We start from the raw sequence: 23606 nt of genomic DNA, 5'->3' as shown, positions 1-23606 counted from the left end.
TGTGTTGGCATCTAATTTGTTTAATTTCTTTATTTTCTGTTCTGAGATAAACAATATCTCAGAATGGATAAAGTTTAAGAAACAAAATTTGGTACTGTAGCTTGTGTATAAATAGGCATTAATGCTATTAAATTTTGATTCTTAATTAAAGGTCGACAGGGTGAAGACATAGAAAAGTCATGTGTCATATCTCCTGTGTGGTTGAACTTAACGAATATTTTACTCATTATTAGTGTTCGTAATTTAAAAATAAAATAAAATTCGTCTCTACCCTTAAAATTAAGTAAGCTTTTTGTCATTTTATAATAGTACAGTGAAACCTGTTAAGATGTTCTTACCTAAGATGTTAGAATGTGTATGGGGGGCATGATTTAGTTCAACCACTTTGACGCTTAATAACTCCTGTGTTAAACCATCCAACTCTGATTTAAAAACCACAGAAGTTATTAGGCTTCAAACAGTGTGAACTAAATCATGCCCCACACACAGTCTAACATCCACACACAGAAAAAAATCTCGAATCTTTTGCTTATCTTGGAATTTCAGTGTTCCAAGTCAAAAGTGTAAAAATTTGGGAGGGATCATTTTTTGATTGAGCACTACACTTTCCCTCTATTATATATAACATCCAGAAAAGTAAAAATTATCGAATACATATTTATATATTAGTTAGAGGAGTCTTTTAGCTTTGGAATAAAAAGTTTCTACGTTCTATCTTTGTTAGAACTCTATTTATTGAATCTTTTATTCTGAGGTTACGTGATGATATCAGAATTTCCGGGTCTCTTTTGATAACAAGTCCACCCCTGGTCGGAGTTGGAGTCGGATAGTAAGGCAAAGTCAGAGTCAGAGTCAGTAGATTTTTACACAACTCCACAGCCCTGATTAAAACAAATCTTGTTTTCAGGTCTGTTTTAATATTTACCCTAAAAGTATTAAATTAGCTATTGCAGTATATTTAGTATATTGGGACATTAAATATATTGTTTTTAAATATTTATTTTTTGTTAAAAAATACATATAATATGAAAAAGTTCAATGGAATATTTACTTTAATGGATTATAAAAGAACAAAAAGCATTTAATTTTGTTTTATTTGAAGTTTTTATATTACATTAAAGCAAATATTTCTATTTTATCTTGAATTTGTGGATACAGAATACTACACTGCATTTAGGTAGCAATGTAGCATTATTTTTGATACTGTGAATTTATGACTATATAAAAATTTTTAAAATTCTTTTTTTACACATAATACTATAATAATATTGCTTCAGTTTGATAATGTCAAAAGAAATTCTAATTAAATAAATTTTTTAATATTAATTTTAATACCAAAATAAATTAATAGTTTATATATATATAATTAAAAATATTCTCACCTGAAAATGAAAATTAATGTATTTCATTGCTCTTTGTCTTCTACAGAAAAATTCTGTTTATCAGATGAAACACATTTATTATTTCTGTTCTGAGATAAACAATCATCACATAGGAAAGTTAAATCACTTTCACATTTTTTATGACATTTACAATTGCATTTATTAATATCAAAACTTTTAGGAATTTTCTTTGCAAATATATCTGTTTGTGAATCCAAAATAGATTGTTCTGTTTGTTCTTTAGGAATCTCTGTAGCACCACTTATTGAAGAATCTGAATCATGCAAATGTTTACTGTTCATATCAACATTAACATTATGACATTCACAATTACATTTATGACAAATGCAGGAACAATCTGTAAAGACACTTTCTTTATTAAAATCCTCAGACTGAAAATTATCTTGAAAACTTTCACCTTTATCATCTAGAACATTTTTACAATTTGCATTTTTCTTTGAAATATCTAAATTATTTGGATTTTTTGTGTTATCATCAGTGATATTTTCAAATGTAACCCAAGAATCTTCAATAGAATTACTATTAGGAATTTTATTTGGTGATTCTGTTCCTAAATTATATTCATCATCTGTAGGACTTTTTAGAGGTAAAACAAACTCGTCTTCATTTTGAGGTCTTTTATTTAATCTAGGGCTATGTAATCCTTCTTCACAAAAATCTTGCCAACTTTTTAAATTTCCTTTCTTGGGACTTTTTGGTCGTAAAATAAATTGTTCACCAGGCAGAGATAAGCGTATTTTCTCAATACCAGGATCTGGTGAAGGTGTAGCTGACTGAATAAAAGCTTCAAGAGGGGCAATATTAATAGGTGTTGTACTTCTTGGCCTTTCAATTGGTATAGTAGTCACTTCGAGTCTTTGTTTTCTTGTTGGCGTTTTAATCTGAATTTGAGAAGCTTCTGGAGGTAGAAATCTAAATTCTGCCACAGGAAATTCATCAGTGTCCATAGAATCTTGGTTTAAAAGATTTTGAGCTTCATAATCTTCTTCACTATCTCTGGTTTCTAGTGTAGTTTTAGATTTGTCTACTTCAAAAGTTAATTCTGATTCTGAAGACTCGTGATCATGTTCACCTTCAGAATCATGGTGTGGAATAGATTCTTTTTTGTTTGTATCTGATTCTATTTCAGCATGACTAATATTATCATGGTCTTCAACTTTATGTCTACTTGTGGTAGAAGGTAAACCATGTATACTTTCTAATTCAATATCGGTTGGCCTAACTCTTTTTTCTTCTTTTTTAATTATTTTGTTATTTACAAGCTGATTCTGAGTAATATTTTTATTTGATTCTTCCTTACTTGTTACTGTCTTATTCAGAGTCTCCTTAGTTTCAGAAATTGTTTGAGAATCAAGTTTACTTTCAACTTGTTTTGAGGGAGCAGATCTGTTCTTTTCAATTTTTTCTGTAATTGGAACAGGTTGAAAATCAGCAGGTGATTTTGGTGGAGATGGACTCTTGCTTTTTGGTGATTTTTTACCTCCAATTTTAAATAAAGATGATAAAAATTTACCCTTTTCTTTTTTAGAGTCATTTTTATCATTTGATTCAGTATCAGATTTATATTTCATGGAAGAGTCACTCTTCTTCCTTAATCTCTGAGGAGAACCCTGTGGTGATCGACTCCTGCTTCTGCTTCGACTGCGAAAAATATCAGTCCAAGATCCCTTCCGATGACTATCTTCTCTAGTTGGTCTACTACTTTCACCAGCAGATAATAAAGAGCTGACAGAGCCTTTTTTACCTCCAGTGCTGGATAAACTAGCTCTGTCATCTTCCTTTCCTGTTTTCAAAAGAGATGAAAGTGATGAAGTTTTTAAACCTGGTACATGACTTTTAACACCATCACAGGGTGTAATAGTAAACTGCGAATCACCATCACTGTCAAACTGAGGAGTGGATAAAGCAGATGCAGTTAAAGTTCTAGGAGTGGAAGAACCATCAAAGTCTGTAGGTCTACTAGACTGACTATTAAGTATATTTTCATCAAGATCTGCCAAACTATCAGGACTTTCCAATTCATCAGAAGGCAAATCTTCAAAAGAAGCTAATGGTGCTGGTCCTGCTCGAAGTTGTCGTGATGGATAACTACCTTTTTTCACTTGTGCCATGGAAAGAGTACCATTCTATTAAATGTATCAAATAATAAATTCTTTCATCCATGAACTACAAAATTGATAATGATGTTTTTCTATATTCTGCATTAAATGAACCTGTAAATATTAAGTTTTTAATATTTTACATGAAACAATTCATTGAAAAAAAACACTGTCTTATCATTAATATTTAGGCATTTCAACTCATTTATAAATTTTTTTATCATCAGAAAACTTTTAATTAATTCTTAAATCTAAGTTCTACTATAATTTTTAGGTTCTACAGATTTCTCCATCTTTCTTTTTTGTGTAACCTCTAAAATATTTTACCATTTGTCCTTCACAACATTGATCAGGGCAGGCTTGTCTTTTGGGCAATCTCTCCTCTCATATCTTTGACAATCCAATAAAAAAAAAAGGATCTCAATAAGATAGGATTGACATTATGGGCCAGCTAATCCATCTTAGATATTAATATTCTCAACTAATCAATCACAACTAAAATCTTATGACACTAACGTTCTCCTGTTGATAAATGATACAGAATACTCTCAAAGTATTCCATATACTTAATAATATAGGTGAATATATGATTGGTCAGAACAGATTATGATATTTATGGTTCTACAGATTCTAGTCCTTCTGTAGATATATTCTAGTCCTTCTGTGGTATAAATAATAAATTCATATCAATGGGGAATGTTTTCCCCTTCCCATAGGGGAATTCCACTCCCCAAGGGGGGTTATTCCCCCATGGGAGAGGGAAATTTATTCTCCTCCATGGGAAATGGGGTTAAGGATTACCCCCATGGGAAGGGGGGGTAATCCTTAACCCTCTCCACCCACGGGAAAGGCGTTCTAACAGCAGTGGTGCCATTTCATAGTATAAATAATAAACTCCTATTACAAATAATAACATAGGTCTGCAAAAACAAATTTTTTTACAGCTGCATGGGATATTTTTGCTGAATTATATGTTTTAAAGATCGGAAATTCTAAAAATGACTTCCGTAACATTCCATCACATATAGGTTTTTTACAAAATAAAAACAAATTTTTGCTAAAAACTCTTATTTATTACAATGAACTAAATATATTCTATTTTCTTACAACTAATCAAAACTTGTTTCTGATATTTATACACAATTTTAGGTCTACTCTCTTTTCTTCTTCTCTTTGATGCTTCTCCGAACTCATTTCCGATTTCCTTCTCTGGTTTCTCGATTGAGCATCCAACAGTAGTCAGCTAACATATTGACATCCCATTTTCCTTGGTAATGTCTCTCAATATCACGGACATCCTAGTGAAATCTTTCACCCTATTCTTCGCTGTAGGCTCCCAAGTTTTCCAGAAAATAGTCAATATGGGAGTGTAAGAAATGAACTTTTAAGCTCATCTTGCATCCTTGAGCTTCATATGCTACCAGCATGTGTTGTAAATGGTTTTGTAGTCAGGGTCCTTAGTATTCACCAAAAACTTATGCACTACATTCTTCATGCATTACGTGCTGTTTTTTTAATGGATATAAGGTGGAAATTTTACTATGAATTTAGAACTTGTTTCAGAATATGCTACAGAAAGAAAAGTTGAAAAATAATTTATTTTCGACAATTAGCGAGAACTGATCTTCGGATATAATACTTGGATATAAGTGAGAGTATGTATTATAGACTTATTAATTTATTTGTGCATATAATTATCTAGTCCTAATTTCAAAACATTTATGTTTTTTAGTGTTTATAGACCTGTTATTTAGACATGTCTACTGATTTAGTGCTATTACGTAGAACTATATCGAAGACCAAATGGAGGATTTTAGAAGAACTTTAAGAATTTGTTTTGATCATTATGGTTAGTGTTTACATGTATCGTTGTACTGTAGCTTACTTCATTTTACTGTTAAAGAAAGTAGGTCACGCATTAGATTGGTGATGTAGACTGTTGACTTTTTCAGAGTGCATTTGTAAAAGACACTTCCCCGAGAAGGTCCCTCTCAGGGGGAGTGTCTTTCACAAAAGTTATAGTTTCTTTTCTGATGCATGCCAATGATAAATATTGTTTTAAAATTAAATACCAATGAATTAATTTAACATATGTAATAAATCTGAAAATGAATATATAAAAATATTTCCACATTTTTTTGATTGTTTTGTTCTTTCTTAAAATTTTATTTATATTTGTTATACGTAAATTAAGTATATTTACCAAATGCTAATATTTTAAACCGCTTTAATATTTGGGTGTAAATTTGAACAACAAAATTTAAAATTAAATAAAAGATATACTAAAATTTTCTTTTATTTACAATGATTATGTCACTTCTATAGAAAGTAGAACACGAGACGACCTTCATCCACTTTACAGTCCGGGGGTAAACCCTTTTGCAATCATTTGTCAATATAGCATCAAGTAGTTAATTAATGAAACAAATAACTTGACAATTTATCGTCAATCTGAGAATTTACAATTCTTATAAAACATTCCATTCATAGATGGCACTACACTACTGTAGGTTATTCTGTACACTTGTTTCACATATTTAATACCTAATGGCATTTAATTTTAATTTTATTTTAAGTATTTATAATTTTTTTGAAGTAAGAAATTACTTTGTGTAAAAAAAAAAACTGAGTTCATTTTAATCAAAATGTACAGAACAAAATGGCCATTTGAAAAGGATTACTTACAGAAATGAATATAATCGAGAAATTTTATCTATGACCGAGTTGTGTAAATTATAAATAATATTCAAACTGTCATTTTTAACATATATTTTTGGGAGAAATTTTTTATGCTAGTGAAAAGAAACTTTACTACCTAAACAACAAAAAGTAACATATATACATGAATTTTTTCGTATGTGTATGATAATTGCTGGATTTTTGAATAATATAAGTTGAATGACCTTGAGTGAGTAATGTTTGCAGTGACAATTTTCAAACAATGAACAGTGAAACGTCATGAGTTTAAAAGGTTAATTATCATTATCCTGGTGTGGTAAGCAGATATCTAAAAATTTTCTAATTAGTCTTGGAAGAGGGGGATCCAATTCTTGCACATGGTGAAAATGGGTAAGATCAACTATAATCTAACAATCTTAATCTTTGCTATCGTTACTTTTTGTCCGAGCAATGCTGGGCTCATCTGCTAGTATATATATATAGCTTGTAAGATGTAGGGGTTTGGAATGGATCTCTCTCTGATATACAGGTATCTCTCATATAACACTAGTTATGTTCCAAAAAGTGCTGTGTTATATGAATCCATGTTATATGAAACAAAGGACTTACGCAAAACATAGGGTTACGTTCCAGAAGTTAGCTAAAGTATACTATTCTTTTTTGTTACTAAGAGAAATATGTTTATTAAAGCAATCAATAATTTATTTCCAATCAATAATTAACTAACAATCACGATCAAAAGTACCGTATGATGCAATAATGTTAATTTTAGTTAAATGAGGGCATTTTCTTTTTACAATCTTCTGAGCTTTTTTGTTGATCTTGATAAGAAATATCAGCAACATCTTCATTTTTTTTCACCATTAAATTTTTTTGTATGACAAAATAAAAATATTGTTGTTAATCAAAAATTTCTTCTAGAAAGTCTGTGTTTGTTCAATTGAGGACAGTGATTTTTTCCAGAATTTGTGTTTGAATACTGAATTGTTCAAGTGTCTAGATAACACTGTTCATTTTCACAAATAATTACTTACCTACAGTTAAAAAAAGGTTACTAACACTTACCTAAAAGTGTTTAAATACAGTTTACTTAATACAAAGCTTAATCTATAAAAACAAATAAAGTGACAGTCAAAGGCTAAAATCTGAAAGCAACAACAACAATATCTAGTTGATAGGAAAGCTAGGACAGCAAAGAAAAAATTGCACTATTAATTTTCATTAAACCTGACAAAAGACAAAAAAACAAATTGGAATTTTCAATATTCTAAAATCCAAGGGCAAATTTGAGATAACACAAGTGGTTACTTGAATAAAAAAAAAATACCAAATAAAGGGTTGTACTTAAAAGCTGTGAAATTTTGTACAGAGAATTTCCCAAATTCTTGAAGCATATGCAAGGAGTTAAAATCTGATCATTATTTTACATTTTGGGTGTTATTTTTAGTTATTATTATTTTGTTTTTGGGGACATTTTTTATTATGTTTTTAAGAACAGAAAACTCCTAAAACCCCAATAATAAACTAAATTCAAAATTAAAACATTCACTTGCATACATGACTGATCCTGTAATGCTCAAATATGTAAATAGGATAGTGCATGTGCATCATAACTTGTAAGCCAGATAAAAGATGACACTCTTTCAATGGAGAAGTGTAGCTCCTGAAAGCGACTTTGAGTGTGTAAAGGCTATTTACTTTATACTAAATTGTCTGGCATTATTTTTGGTAAAGCACTTAACTTGTAAGAGTGTATTTTTTTGTTTTTAAATGTAGTTGATACTGGTGAGATTTAATTAATTGTATGTCCTGAGTTGGGAAAAGAATTTCTTTTTATTGAATTTTTTTGCTTGTTTCAATATTTGATATATACAGTTTAACCTGATTATAATATCGGATGTAATGACAACCCTAATATAATGTCAAATTTTTATCGGTCCCACGATTTTACTATACTAGATAATGTTAAAAAACCCACTTGTAACGACATAAAACCCTGTTTTAACGTCATATTTGAAGCACTCTCAAATTTACAAAATTAAATTATAAATTTTATTTATCAAAGAAAATACTAAGTGTTCAGTCCTAGGGTCAGAGTCCGCTTCCTAGAACGATTGTGGGTGGTACTGTCACCACCTGATTCGGTGGGGTAAGATGCGTCACCCCTTTAAACAATGTGACAGTGGGTTAGTCTGCATAGCTCTCATACTCGTGTTATAGTTTAGCATCAAATCAGGTAAAATGGCTAGCTTAAAAAGGAAAGCGTTAACGTAAGACTGCAAAGGAGAAATAATTAAAGCAACTGAAAGTAAAAGAAAAAAGGCAGATGTATGCAGAGACTTTGGTTTAGCAAATTCTACAGGTCTCATAAAACTTCATTGGAAATAATGAACAAAATCTACGACTTAGAAAATGACATTGATAAACAATTTTTAGGTGAAAAATGCCTACAATCTACAATAACTGACTTTTTTTAAGTGAATATTTTTATCGTTTCTTTTTAATTGATATACATTAATTTAACCTAAAAGTGAAAGATATTGGACTTAATAAAGACATGTCCATTGATAGATAAGCAAGAAACGAGAAAATTATCATCCAGGCGTTAATAACATCTGAATGATAATTTTCTCGTTTCTTGCTTAATTTAACTTTTTGTTGCCTTTTGATTCAACATTATTCTCAAAACCGAAAGTGCCGCCATTATCGAAACTTGACAAATAAAAATTTCTTATAAAGGTAATTTTTGAAATTTTTAATTACATCGTTGTAAATTTAGACATAATAATGTAAATAAAGTTGATTTAAACATTTAGTTTGCACTTTTATACATACGATATTAAATTAGATGAATTTTATAATAGATTCTTAAACAGACTTGATACTTTTATGGGACTGAAATTATGACCCCGCAGATAACGACACTCGGTTATAATGTCAAAAAATTGCCGGTCCCATGGATGACGTTATAAGTAGGTTAAACTGTATATTTGTTACTAACTTGTATATAATTATTCTTATTGTTTATATATATTATAGTTCAACTTAATAAATATTGTTGTGGATTTGCTTACATACAAAAATATTAAAAAAAATAACATGCATTTCTTTCTTTTCCATTAAGTCACAGGAATTACTCACTGTGACCCCAAGACAGGCTTGATACATGATAGAATCCTAATTTTGTGTAACCTCAATTTTTCAGATTTAGTTTTGATCATGTCGCATGTAACGTCTTTCTAAATTGTGATTTTAGGAAAAGTTTAGGAACATGTTAGAGTGAAACTAGAAACCATGTTGTACGAGGGATTTTCCCAATTTTCAGTGTTAGAGCAAAACCATGTTGTGGAAGTGCTGTGTTGTATGAAGGATACTTGTATATGATTTTGTTTTGTTTGTCAATAAATATGTCGTCTGGTATTTTGATGGATTATTTAGTCTATGATTATGATTCAGTCATATTATATTTTGTGTGTATTGCTTTCTAAGAATGTCTGTAATGTGCATTATAAGTTTTCTGTCTATAATCTATTATGAGTAATAAGTAATTATACAAGCATATTTGCATTACTGTTACAATTTTTAGACAAATCACATACCTTTTCATTTTTTTAATTAACACTTAATGCTACCAGAATACATGTCAGTATTTTCGCACCCTCTTCAGCTAGATTATGTGATCTTTTTGAACTTTACAATATCAAAATATTAATTCCATAGTTTAAAATATTAATTTGTAAAATTTTACAGTATAAATAAATTACAACTGCCATATGAACTGATATTTATGTTACAATAATAATAAATGTATGCAAAAATTCATTGAACACATTAACACATTTTAATTTCAAGATCCTCGGTATCACAATAATATCAAAAATTTCAATAAACTTACTAGACACTTTTTTCAGAACTTGATTGCTTCTTTTCTCTCTTTTGTTCTTTAGAATTAAGTTCTCTATATCAATTTTGTGCTTATCATAAAAGAACACTTTTTTGATGGAAAAAGCAGATTTTATTTTCTATTTTTCATGAAAGTAAATGCATTTTGGGCCATTTGCCCCTCCTCAGTCCTTAATGTATACTAATGTAAAACTGAAATTAAAGATGACTGCTGGAAAAACTAAATATTTAAAAAATGTGGCACTTTAGCAAGTTTTTGTTGTTTTATTTTAAAAGGTTTTAAGCTTTTATTTGCCAATTTTTTTATATTTTAACAATTTTTTCCTTTTTTGTTTTACCCCTACATTTTTTAAACACTTACTTATTCCAGCAATCTCCTTTAGATATCATTTCAGTTTTACCATTATTATACATTACAGACTGATGAAAGGCAAATGGCCCAAAATGCATTTCCTTTCATGAAAATAATAAATGAAAAAAATGAAGTCTACTTTTTTTCATCAAGAAAGTTTTCCTGTATGATAAGTTCTCTATAGCAATTTTGTGTTTAATTCTAGAGAAAAAGAAACATTACTAGACACTGTAATGATACTTATAATATTAGGCAGTATTAACATTCCTTTCTTGTAAATGATATCCAGTTCTTTCTAAATTGTGATTTTAGGAAAAGTTGTGATTTGTCTAAAAATTGCAAAAGCAATGCAAATCTGCTTGTACTGTTACTTATTACTTTATAATATTTATTTGTAGTATGGTTCTTGGATGTGTTTGGTGCAAGCTTTTGATGTATGTTTGCTGTTTGGTTAGATACAATAATATCTCAGTTTTCATTGACTTCAGTTATTGATTTCAGTTTTCATAAATTTTTTTCATGAAAAATTTGTCTTGGTTTTCGTCAGTTGCTTCAGATTTAGTTGACATGACCACATGACCTCGCTGCTAATTTTGCAAAACCATGCGTTTTCCTGTTCAGCGTGGCAATGTTTCTCATTGTGTTTGCATTACCTTGCACATCTAGCAATGGAAGGGAGTATTCAAAATCTCAGTGTGTAGCCAGCACCTCTTCAAAATTTCTGATGACTACCGGTTGCCAGCATTCTTCCAGCAACCTGCAAGCATCTATTTCAGTGCTCAATACTGCTCAATACACCAGCAAAGAAGGTGGCAACCATCACAAGGCTCATAAGAGCTATATTTTATGTTGAAAATTTTGAATTTAATTTATTTGTTAATGAATAAACCCTGAATAAATTAATATTCAGTTAGTACATTAATAGAATATTTTAATATATAAGTATATTTACAGAAGACATAATTTTTTAGTTGTTAAAGTGTAATCTTAAGATTAATTTAATTATTTAAAACTCCTATAGAAATTTAAAAAATCTTCATCCCTATTTCTCTTCTCAAAATATTGATTTTTCATTAAGCTGTTCTCTTTAAATAAGTTCAAAAATAAATTTAACAACACTTGAGAGTCCACATCATTCATATCGCATGACATCATCTTGTTTTTCTCTCCTGAAATTCCTGGCGGTCAGCATTTGTGTTCTCTAGAAAGCACCAGCAGTTGTGTCACTTCCAGCAGCATCTCACTGGATTGATGCCGAGATTTTGAATATGCCCAATTCCATTGCCTTTTAGATTCATCAAAGGAAATGCCATATTAAATATTCATTTATTCTTTACATTAGTCTTTTATATTCATTTTATATTAATTTCTTATTGTTTTTAGTATTAAACACTATATTTATTCTCTATAAAATGTGTTTTTGGGTATGTATTTTGGAGTGTCTAGAATGAATTAATTGGATCTACATTGATTCATATGGAAATAATTTGTAATAACACAAACGTTAAGTATACAATAATTGACCTAAAAAGAAAGGTGATCACAAGCACAGATGAATTTTACATCCATTACACATAGTCCAGGGTGAAAAGTGGGAACCTTCTCTCCTCCATCCCCTAACCAAGCCATTCCTTCCCCTTCAAGACCCCTCAGTTCTCCAAATTCTTGACGTTCACAGATGTGGAGTTAATGGGGAGGGGTGCTAATGAGTAGCAGATTTTAAACTCTGCTTACATAATTGTCTCTGTTTCAGATTTCACAGATTGTTTTCAGATGGATTACCAACAAAAACCGAGCTATCACTATATATGGTAGTAGTCTATAAGTGCTAAAAGTTTGTGACATGATGTGATACTTGAATAGTTTTGGACATTTTAATGTGGCATTTTCTACAAGTGTTGCCTGGTGGTGGTCTTTTTAAATAGGCCTTCTTTAAGTTTATGTATTTATGATCTGATGTATGACAATCATGAATTCTTCTCTTTCCAAAGAGGCATCCCTGAGCTAGACGGTTGTTTGGCATAATTTTGTCATGTGATTCTGGATAAGATTGTTAGGATGTCTACATATGATTATTATTATATTAGCTAAAATAGTCCCAAAAAGTTAAATAGGAAAAAACTTTAATGTTGCTAATATATACAGTATACTTAAAGAGCTTCCTGTGGTTGAGACAAGAATCTGGAATGACAACATGGTCATTATAGTTCTTGGTAAGAATGATAGAATTACCAGACTTAGAATAAATAAGCAGTAAATAAAGTAATTTCTTGTACAATACGCTTCTTGTCTAGTCTTGTGTTCAATTATATGAGCACTAAGGTGTCTTTTCTTTTTTGCTAAACTTATTATACCATCATAGATGGTATAATAATATTATACCATCTATTATACCATCATATTATTATACCATCTATTATACCATATATCTATTATACCATCAAATTATTATACCATCATAGATGGTATAATAAGTTTAGCAAAAAAGTTTTTTGTTAGACTTATTATAGTTTTTTGCTAGACTTATTATACCATCATAGATGGTATAATAAGTCTAGCAAAAAAGAAAAGCCACCTAAGTGCTTATATAAATGAAAATAATTTCTGCTAGCATCACTGTTGTTGATTTTACTAAGTTGCACATAGACTTTCTCACAACTGTAATGCTAGATAGTGTAATTAACTGTTGAGCTCATACACTGTAGAGAATTTACACACACAGCTGGCTTCTAAATAGTTCTCTAAAGCTTGCCACACAATCCACTACATTGACTCAGATCAGTCAGATCAAAACCCTTTTTATGAACAAGAACTAATTTTATCTACACGTTAGGGTCAGAAGTGTTATTACTTATGATTTCTATTTAGAGTTTCAGATTTCCTCCCTTGAATTTTCTTTCCCAACATTGTCATATCATTATTTGCGTGAAATAACAAATATTTGGATACAGCTGAATTAAATTTATTAATTTCTCATAATCAATTATTTTGAATAAAAACAAAATACAATATTGCAAACAAAAACTTTCCAGCAAATAGAAACAGGCACATATTTGCAATGAATGATACAATAAAAGGAAATTATCAGCACACCTGTGTACAGTTTCAGAATCAGTCAAAATATACATCCTATGAAAACTGATTCCAATCTGATGATGTTTCCAATTTGATCAGAAATTGTGTCCAGGGTTCTATTTAAATAATTACCAAAAAATTCTGACCATTCAAATCCAATCCAGTGTGTGCAAGCTAAGTCATTACATAGAGATGGAAAATTACCAGACATTTTTCGTAATAATAGAAAAACTAAAAGATCCTATTATTATATGTTATATAATCTACAATAATATGATTTAATAATTTAATGTATGTAACATTATGCAAGTATTCAAATTATGTCAATGTACAAAAATTAACCTACCAATACTGAATTTCCTCAGAGTAGGTTGTACATTCCATAGGTTTCATATTCCATTACAGTTTGAATCCTGAAAATTATGAAAATTAATAATCATTACTAATAATAATAAGATAAAATTCAAGCAATTTAATCAAACACTTTTTATTTTTATGATTAGAATCTGTGAATAATTAATCTTTAATAAAAATGCAAATATTTAACCTTTCTTATCAATTTTTATTTATTAAAATTTCAAAATGTAATATTTCTGCTGAGTTTGTGAAATACATTGTTTTATGCTGTTTAGAAACACTAGCATATTTACATAATGTCTATGAGTAATTATTTAAAGACAAAAATTTTAATAAATTTAAACTACCATGTTTTCCAGTAAATAACTAACATGTAATCTGTATTTAAAAGTCAATTTTAAAGCAGACGCAAGTTATGTGATAATGCAAATTTACTGTTAATTTTAAATTGCAATTATGAATTCATTTAGCAGCTTTTCCTCTGTCTAAACTAACCAAAAGCATCTTTAAAAAATTGAAAAACTTACTGCATACATTTACCTGCCATTTCAATTTTTAAAAATGTTTGACTCCTTGTGAATTTCGGATAAATTAAACACCAAGAATAGTAGAAGAGTCAAATATTTTTATATAGTTAGACAATTTTAAAACTTTATCATCAGACCACAGAGTTCAAATCATAAATTCAAATGAAAACATTTTTACATTTCTAATTTGTTTTGTATACTAGCACTTTATATTAACAGGACTTATTATACTGGAAAATTATGGATGCAGATATTTAGTCTTACAGTTCAAAATAATGTTCTTTATTTTGTTCACAGGTGAACTAAATAAAGAACATTATTTTGAACTGTAAGACTAAATATCTGCATCCATAATTTTCCAATATAATAAGTCCTGTTAATATATAGAAAGTACTAGTATACAAAACAAATTATAAATAGTTAAAAAAGGACAAAAAGGCATAATAATTAATCTTTACATTTCCATTGAACATTCTAGAGGAATTCAGTGTTAACAGTTTTTTCTTTTTTTTTTTTATAAATTAGAATTGAATATGATCATCCTTTTTCTCAGAATTTAAATTACACCTTCATAAAACTAAATGTAAAAAATTTTTAAATTTAATTGTGGAAATAAATGTATCATAAAAACTAATTATAATATTTTTAATTTAAAAAATTACAAAATGTTAAAAATAATAATTATAATATAATATTTTCATATGTCTTAATGATGATAGAACATTGTAATTAATAAATATTTATAATCATCTCAGTTTTCCAAAATTGAATTAACTAACCTATGAATAAAAGTAAGAAAAGAGAGATTCATAAGAATTATGCCTAATCAGTTGTAATTGTATATTATTAACTTTATTATAAAGCTAGTTAAAAGCAAATCAAACAATATTTCATTTATTGGGCTACAATTTGAAAAAATCTTAGACCTATAAATTCCCACTGTCTGTCCTTCCTTAATCTCGAGAATGGAGTTTAGATAGATGAAATACAAGACCAGATATGGAAAGCTTAGAGACAGGAGGTCCTAATTAACTATATATGAACTTCCAGTTTGTCCTGGAAGTTGTATTATTTCAATTCAAAAATTTTTCCATAAAAAGAGTTAAATGACCAATACAACTCTATTGCTAGCGAGTAAAGTATGATGTGAAGGGGCAACCACTACTAATTTGAGGTGGAGAGAATATATTTTAAATTTAAAATATGATTAAAAATTGCAGCCTAGCATTGTGACGATGTTACAATAAATAATTGTGTGTATTTTTTTATTTTTATTTTCAGCAAACAATATTAGTGGAAATTGGTAGCAAAATTAATTAATTAATATTATAATTATATTTATTTGCTTTTTTTATTATTAATAATAAAGTAAACAAAAAATTTTAGTAATCTTATATTGTTAAAATTAATATAAATATCAACATCTTCATTGAAAAAAATATTAAATTTTAATAAAACTTCAAAAAATTTGAAATACTTACAATAATTTATGAACTTTAAAATGTTAGTTGACTAATAGAGAACAACCACTAATTTCAAACAGGATATGGTTATTAAACATCTCATTATGAAACATCCATCTGCTAAATTATATTAAACATTAGTCATGAAATACTTCATATCAAACATAAAACTTTCAATGAAAACTTTAATTATAAAAATTTTGGCCATTTTATTTAATAGTTGTTAATGTACATAACTAATTAATATTTTTTTAAACATTTAACTAATTTTTTCTGTTTTGAAACAAAAAATAAAATATAAATATGATATTTCACTGCTTAAATACTTAAATGCTTAGAATTAAAAAATTCTAATACATAAAATTAAACATTTAATTCTGTTTCATAAATATTTAAATTAACAGTATAATTATAATATTGGAAGAAAATATCTTACACAGCTTCTTTTAAACTTTATAATGAACATAAATAAACTTTGTAGGATTCAATAATTAAAAAGAATGTAATGAAAATTTTACTATTATGGTATTTTTTTCAGATTTCTTAACATGACAAACTAGATACTAATCAATGTACTGTATTTTATAATTTGTCAACATATGTTTATATAATTAAATTTACAAAGAATTAATCTTCCTAAAATCTATAATTATCTAACAGCAGATTATATTAAAAACTATTTTTGAATAGTTAAACATAAATGATTTTAAATAAAATACGTAAATTATTTCTTAAGTTTCATGCTTAGCAGCAAGTACATAATAATTTCATATGGTTAACCTGAGGATTGTGTGTATTTGAAAGAAGGTGCAGATTATATGCTGATGTTAAATTCCAATCATGAGTTACAGAAAAGAACATTAATAATTTGAACAATTATTATTGGGTTGTTCGGAAAGTAATTTCGTTTTTTTTCTGTGGGGGAAAAACACAATATTTTTATAATAAATAAATCTTTTATTGAATTATATATCGACCATTTTGGTCAAATACCTGTTGTCATCATTTCTGGTGGTAGCATGATTTCACATTCATAAAAGTTTTGTCGCTTACAAAAAACTGATCCAAGTGATTTTTGACATTGTCATTTCAAGTAAATGTCTTACAGTTAAAAAAAAATTGTACAGACTGGAACAAGTAATAATCCGAGTGTGCTCAATCTGGCGAATATGGTTGGTGTGATAGTACATCCCATCTAAGTTATAACAGTTACTGACCAGTTACCAAACTTGTGTGAAATTTGACATTATTGTGGTAAAACACTACACCTGTTTTGTTGATCAATTCTGGCCGCCTTTTCTGTTTGATGATGATATTCAATTTGTTTACTCGATGGCAGTACACTTTCGAATCAATTGTTAAATTGTTTGTTAGAAGCTCCAAAAAAACAATTTCCTTAAAATCCCATCAAAGAGAGCATCTCTCTTTAAGAACATATGGAAGCCATATATCAAGATTTGAAATGAAACCAATTTCTTTCAAGTAATCATAAACAGTTCAATTTGACAAACTTAATCTCTTAGTGATTTCACGTGTTGTTATTTGGCAGTTTGCTTCAATCAGTGTCTTTATTTTGTTTTCATTGGCTTCAACTGGCCATCTAGAATGTGGTGCATCTTCAATATTGAAATTGCCAGAATGAAATTTTGTAAACCAGTTTTGGCACTGTCGTTCTGTCAATACATCTTCTCCATACATGTCACACAATTTTTTTCTCACTTGAACAGCATTCTTATCTTTTCAGTAATAAACGAACAAAATATGCCAAAAATGCTGCTTTCAATCTTCCATATTTGATGGGGCACAAAAAATAATCAATTGCACAAAATCAAACAAAATTTTTTACAAATAAGCCTTAATTAATTAAAATGCTAGCTGTCAAAATATATAATGATAATATGACTTAGAATGAAAATGGCGGGAAAAATATGACTAATCCGTCTTGTGATAAAAGAAATGAAATTACTTTCCGAACAACCCAATAAAATCATTGACTTGTGACGAATTCAAAAAATAATTGATGTGTTACAAAATTAAAATATTTAAACAAGTGAAACTTGGAAGGAAATCAAGTTTAAAAGGTTACAACATGTTGAACAAACTTTTAAACAGAAAATGATTTTAATAATATCAATAATAAAATTTTCTGACATTCTGTAACATTTCCTGACTTCTGATTACTATTACTGGACAAAGGATAGTTATAAAATAAAATGATATATTTTAATTATTTATTTTTACATTTAATTTACATAATATGGACAGTTCATAAAAACCTGCAATCAAATTTTTAAAGTGGTGATAAAAATATAATACTAACAATAAAAACCCTAGTCTGCTTATTTTGACATTCAGCATGAAATTTAATCACAAAGCACACTTCAGCAAAATTGTTGAGTTCCTGTATGACAGGAGTCCCATACACCATACACCTAGCAATTTCATGAAGTCATATGGTAAGTTTGGGCAGGAAAGTAGGAAGTGACATTGAGAACAGAAGACAATTTTCACATGCTAAACCAACCATCATTTCCAAATTGGGTTTTTTTTATTGACTGACAGAAAATTTGGGAAATTTTTGGGTAGGGGCTTTTTTCACTTTGATCTCTTTTCAATAGACTAAAACATAAAAATTTTGATGATAGAACACATGAAATACTATTTAAATATCGTGATAAAATCTGTTATTTGAAATTATACATAAAAAAATTATTCAAAAATGATTCCTATGTTAAGTACTAACAAGTAAGTACTTAACATGTTACTTTTGTTGCTATGTGCATTTTGTCCTGAATTATTTATACAGTGGGTGATCGGTTAACGAACATAATCTGTTCCAAGATTTTTGTTTGTTATCCGAATTGTTCGTTAACCGATTATCACTTTACCATAGGTTTTATGGGACTTTGATTAATTCATTCTGGAGACTCCAAAAAATAAAAAATAAATACTTTTTTACTATATTTATTTATATGTAATAGTAAAAATACATATATATGCAGTCTTGCATTTTTATTAGTCGTGTTTTTTCTGTTTCTGTATTTGTCGGGAATTAAAGAATCTGTTCAATGTCGATTGCTTTTCTCTTTTCTTCAGGATTTTTCGGAATTCATTAATAGTATTGTAATTGTAGAGATACCCAACCCCATTAACCTTATTTTAATTGGGATGCCACTTGGATAATCGTTGTTCTGACATTCCTGGAGTTCTTCTGTCGTCAGATCAGTTTCAGGTTCCATTATGAGCTCTAAAATGCTCTTTATTTCTTAGATGTGATTTTCATTACTCCATTAGCAGCTTGAAACTTCTTGATATATCTTTCATAGCTAAGATTGTGTCTACTGTAGATCTGTTCAAGCCATGCACCTAGCAACATCAGACATCAGACATCTTGTGCTTTCTATCTTGGCTGTTATCTTACTTGGTTTCTATGGTGAGCACAGTTCTTGGCACTCCATTCTTTTAGGCTCCATAATATTATCAGTTTCGTTTTTAAATAAAAAGTTCAGAAAAGCACTTACAAAAATTCAGAGAACAGAAATCAACTAGCCCACAAAAAATTATTTAAATGCAAGGCCCAAATGAAATTCGAAATTTGGTATTAAAAGTTAACGAATTGGACAGTTAAATTTTCACCTTTCGTAAATAAACCCTGACGCAAAATTTAACAAGTGCCCGTGCGACAGTCTCGCAAATACTATAAAAAAATTGTCAGAAAGATAAACAAAAAGCTGGAATTACAAGGGAGAGTTTCAAAATTCAGAGGAATATTAATATTATTCGATTGGTATCGGGTTTGGCGTCGATGTTGACATCTCCCTCACTCCAAAAGGTTTCAAATTATTACCTGAAGACAAGGGAAAATCAATCAGTATTCTTTATTTTCCGTCGCTTCTTTTTATGTTTGTTCAGTAAAGTGTTCATTATCCAAACATGTGTTCATTGTCCAATCATAAAAATCTTTTGTGAAAGTGTTTGTTATCCGATTTGTTCGCTATCTGAACTGTTTGTTAACCAATCACCCACTTTATTATACTTTTGTCCACTTTGGACATTCTTGTGAACTAGGTAGGATATTTGGATACCTCTCAGTATAACAACCTAGTTCACAAGAACATCCAAAGTGGACAAAAGTATAATGTAAAAATAAAAATATGTTATTTTTGCTTTCCAGACTCCAAACTGATAAGGCTAACAGTACCTGCATTACTTAGTAACCAGGGCTGTGGAGTCGTGTAAAAATCTACCGACTCCAACTCCGACTTTTCCTTACCATCCGACTCCGACTAGGGGCAGACTTGTTACCGAAAGAGACCCGGAAATTCTGATGTCATCACGTGACCTCAGAATAAAATATTCAATAAATAAAGTTGTAATAAAGATAGAGAGAAGTCTTTTAGCTTTGGAATAAAAAGTTTCTATGCTCTAAGTAATATATAAATATGTATTCGATAATTTTTACTTTTCCAGCTGTTATATACAACAGAGGAAAAGTGTAGTGCTCAATCAAAAAATGATCCCTCCCAAATTTTTACATTTTTGGGCTTGGGACACCTTGAAATTTCGAGATATGCAAAAGATTCAAGGTTTTTTCTATGTGTGTGGATGTTAGATTGTGTGGGGGGCATGATTTCGTTCACCCTGTTCGAAGCCTAATAATTTCTGTGGTCAGAGTGGTTGGAATCGGAGTCAGATGGTTTAACACAGGAGTTAATTATTAAGCGTCAAAGTGGTTGAACTAAATCATGTCCCCATATACGTTCTAACATCTTTTCAATGGTCCATGTCATTCATTGTTTAAAGCAATAGCACAGTTATAAATACATGCACTATCCTTATAATGCTCATAATGGTGGCCTTTAGAGCACTTACCAGAAAGGCCCACACGCACTGTAAAGGCGGCCATATACATTAAGTTAATCCTATGAGGCTGCCTGACCTTGAGGAACTTCAAAATTTCCTATTGCCCACACACGAAGAAGAAAATCTCTCAGCAGAGGCATAGCTAGGGTGGGACAAGTAGGGCACGTGCCCCGGGCACCACTCGCAGAGGGGCGCCAAATGGTCTCCAAGACAAACGAGATTTGTTTCTGGAGGGGGAGGAGGCGCCAATATAGTGTTGTGCCCTGGGCGCCAGTTATGTTCACTACGCCATTGTCTCTTAGTCAGTCAGTCGGCCATAGCATCTGATGATGACATACTGGCTGTTCTTGGATGTTTATTGGCAACAAATTCTATTAAAACTCGCGGGAAAAAAGTATGCATAGAGTCTATGATGTAATAAGTAGTAGTAGTGGTTTGGGTAGCACTGATCACAAAATTAATTTTTCATATGAATAATTTTTTAATGGAATTATTTCAGATCACAAAATTAATTTTTCAAGAGAAATCTTGGGCTATAGATTCTGTTAAAAAGCATCAATTATCAGCGAAAGATCAGCAAGTCCATTTTACTACCAAAAAAATTCATGGATTAAATTTTATAGACGAATATACATTAATAATTCTCAACCAAATCCGATATTAGTACAAATTGTAAACATTATCATCACAAATTAATTTTATAATTTAATAATTAAAAAGAATTTATTAAACTTTGTCTTATTTTAAGTCGTCATGTTTTAATTCACTTGGATATTAAAACAATAAATTTTTTAAAATGTAAAAAAAATGATATAGAGTAACAAGATGTTTTATGAAAATGAAAGAAATAAATTGAGAAGTTTTCTAAATATTAAAATTTAATATTTAGAAAACTTCTCAATTTACTCAAGAAATTTTTGATCTGAAAATAATTTATAACCTGAAAAATTAATTTTTTTGGTTATAAATAATAAAAGTTAATAAGGTTATAAAAAATGATTCTTCCAAACATTCACAAGACATTGTTCTAACTACTCAGTGGTCTCACAACTGAACGACACGATGGCACACACGTTAAGGTCGGCCTGTGCAGTCTAACACTGTGCAGGAAAATCAAATGGTTTATCGATTCTTCTCCAGTGGTCGGTACAGTTCGCCAAAACTGTTAAATTTTCCCCCATACACTACCAGGAATTACTCAAGGACAGGCATGCATGGCTAATCCTCAAAGGATTAACTTAATGTGTAAAGCTGCCTTAACAGGGAACAAGATAAGTGGAGAGAAATAAAAAGAATAGCAGAAATTGGTGAAAGCCACGACTATGATGTAAAGTTAGTATATAGAATGGCAGACAAGCAAAAAACCCAACTCAAAGATCAATTGAACAGAGCTCCAGAAAACAGTCTGTAGCAGGATGCATCTCCCTACTGTATTGTTATAATGTATGAGTGCCATATGCAGTCCCTAAATTGAGAAATTGGGACTTATACTAATACAAAAATAGCCTACTGTACAATAGTCTGCAGACTTAAGCCGGATGCATTCAGCATACTAAGAAAGGAGAAGGATCAGGTAGACATTAAAAGAGTGCTGGGAGTGTATAAAATTCCGCTCAAAGATAACAGATTCAACAGAGACCTTGTATATATCGGATCTACAAGAAAATCACTCAAATAATGCCTCTATGAACATAAAACCAATATTGAACAGAAGAAAAGCACTACTGTCTTAGCTATATATGCCAGTGAAAATGGCATTACATCCAAATTACAAGTGACCATGATTTAGCAAACTCATCATATAAACCAACTTAGGAATTGAGGCATTAGAAATTTTTAAAGCAGAATGCCAGGGTCTTTCAATCAATTTTAAGGAAAAAAAGCAACTCTTAAAATTTTAAAAAGGAAATTCAAAAATAGAAGCATTCAAAATTAGAATGCATCAGAAACTGAATGAAACATCAATCAGACCAGAAAAGTTTTTTCTAGAACTCTGCTTGGAGTTCCTAGGGTAGACCGAAAACATTTGTGTTGTGTTCCAATAAAAAAAAAAAAAAAAACTCACAACTCACCACACTTATATCAAACACGTACACTGAACCAATATAATGTGTGGTACGATCGACGAAACAAAAAACAAACGTTTTTGAACCTCTTCTAGGTTCTTCCCCAGGTTCCTTTAGATTTTAGCTCGTAAATTCGATATTTCAAATAACTTCGTTCTTGCGATCGAACAGTTCTTTTTTAAAAGATGCGTCGCGCATGCCGTTCAAATTAACGACTGCCGTCAACGAAAGCCATTAACGAATGTTGTTTACATAATTTCTTTCTTAAGATCGAACATTTCTTTTAAATTATCCGTCACGCATGCGTGACATGTCCGCTTGCTCGGAAATAACGGGCAGTTAAAGCGTGTTATGTATCAACTCTTGCCAGATCATCTCCTCTTTAAAATTTATGCACGTGGTTTCAATAGATGATTTAAAGATGTGCATCGCCTCTAAGCACTTGAGATGTTCATTGGGAGGCGCACCGAGGAGGAGATTGGCCCTATTAAAGTCAGCAACTATGCCCGGGTCTGTTGCGTATGTAGCAAGGGCCGTGCTGGTTCTCCCGTGACGAATGTCTGCCTTATGCTCCTGTATTCTGACACCTATGGATCTTTTAGTAGAGCCTATATATATTAAGTCCCTGTTGCATCTATTATCTCTCAAAGGGACACTATAGATCCCCGGTCTTCTGCTGGGGTTAGGAGGGTCCTTCCCATTCCTTAGGATGTTAAAAATAGTAGGGCACCTCCTGTAAGCAATACTGATTTGGCGCTTCTTGGCGATCTTGTCATATATAGATCTTACATATGGGTTAAAGGTGACGGGTATACGTTC

At 30.0% G+C, this 23606-nt stretch overlaps 1 protein-coding gene across 5 annotated transcripts in view; it reads right to left on the bottom strand.

Annotated features, from left to right (window-relative positions):
- Positions 1 to 23606, bottom strand: part of LOC111632235 — an 88106-nt gene that overhangs the window by 49909 nt on the left and 14591 nt on the right. For all 5 annotated transcript variants that reach the window (XM_023376621.1, XM_023376617.1, XM_023376618.1 and 2 more), the window contains 3 exons: positions 15877 to 15978; positions 13858 to 13924; positions 1383 to 3616 (listed from right to left, as the gene is read on the bottom strand). In XM_023376621.1, coding sequence (XP_023232389.1) covers positions 1406 to 3514 — 2109 coding nt within the window. In that variant the 5' untranslated portion in view covers positions 3515 to 3616; positions 13858 to 13924; positions 15877 to 15978 and the 3' untranslated portion in view covers positions 1383 to 1405. The remainder of the gene's footprint in view (positions 1 to 1382; positions 3617 to 13857; positions 13925 to 15876; positions 15979 to 23606) is intronic.

This window comes from Centruroides sculpturatus, unplaced genomic scaffold (genome assembly GCF_000671375.1).
Source record: "Centruroides sculpturatus isolate CEXI.00-Female unplaced genomic scaffold, Cexi_2.0 scaffold619, whole genome shotgun sequence".
Classification (NCBI taxonomy): domain Eukaryota; kingdom Metazoa; phylum Arthropoda; class Arachnida; order Scorpiones; family Buthidae; genus Centruroides; species Centruroides sculpturatus.
The sequence above is the reverse complement of the archived record's forward strand: the minus strand, read 5'-3'. Positions and strand labels throughout refer to the sequence as shown.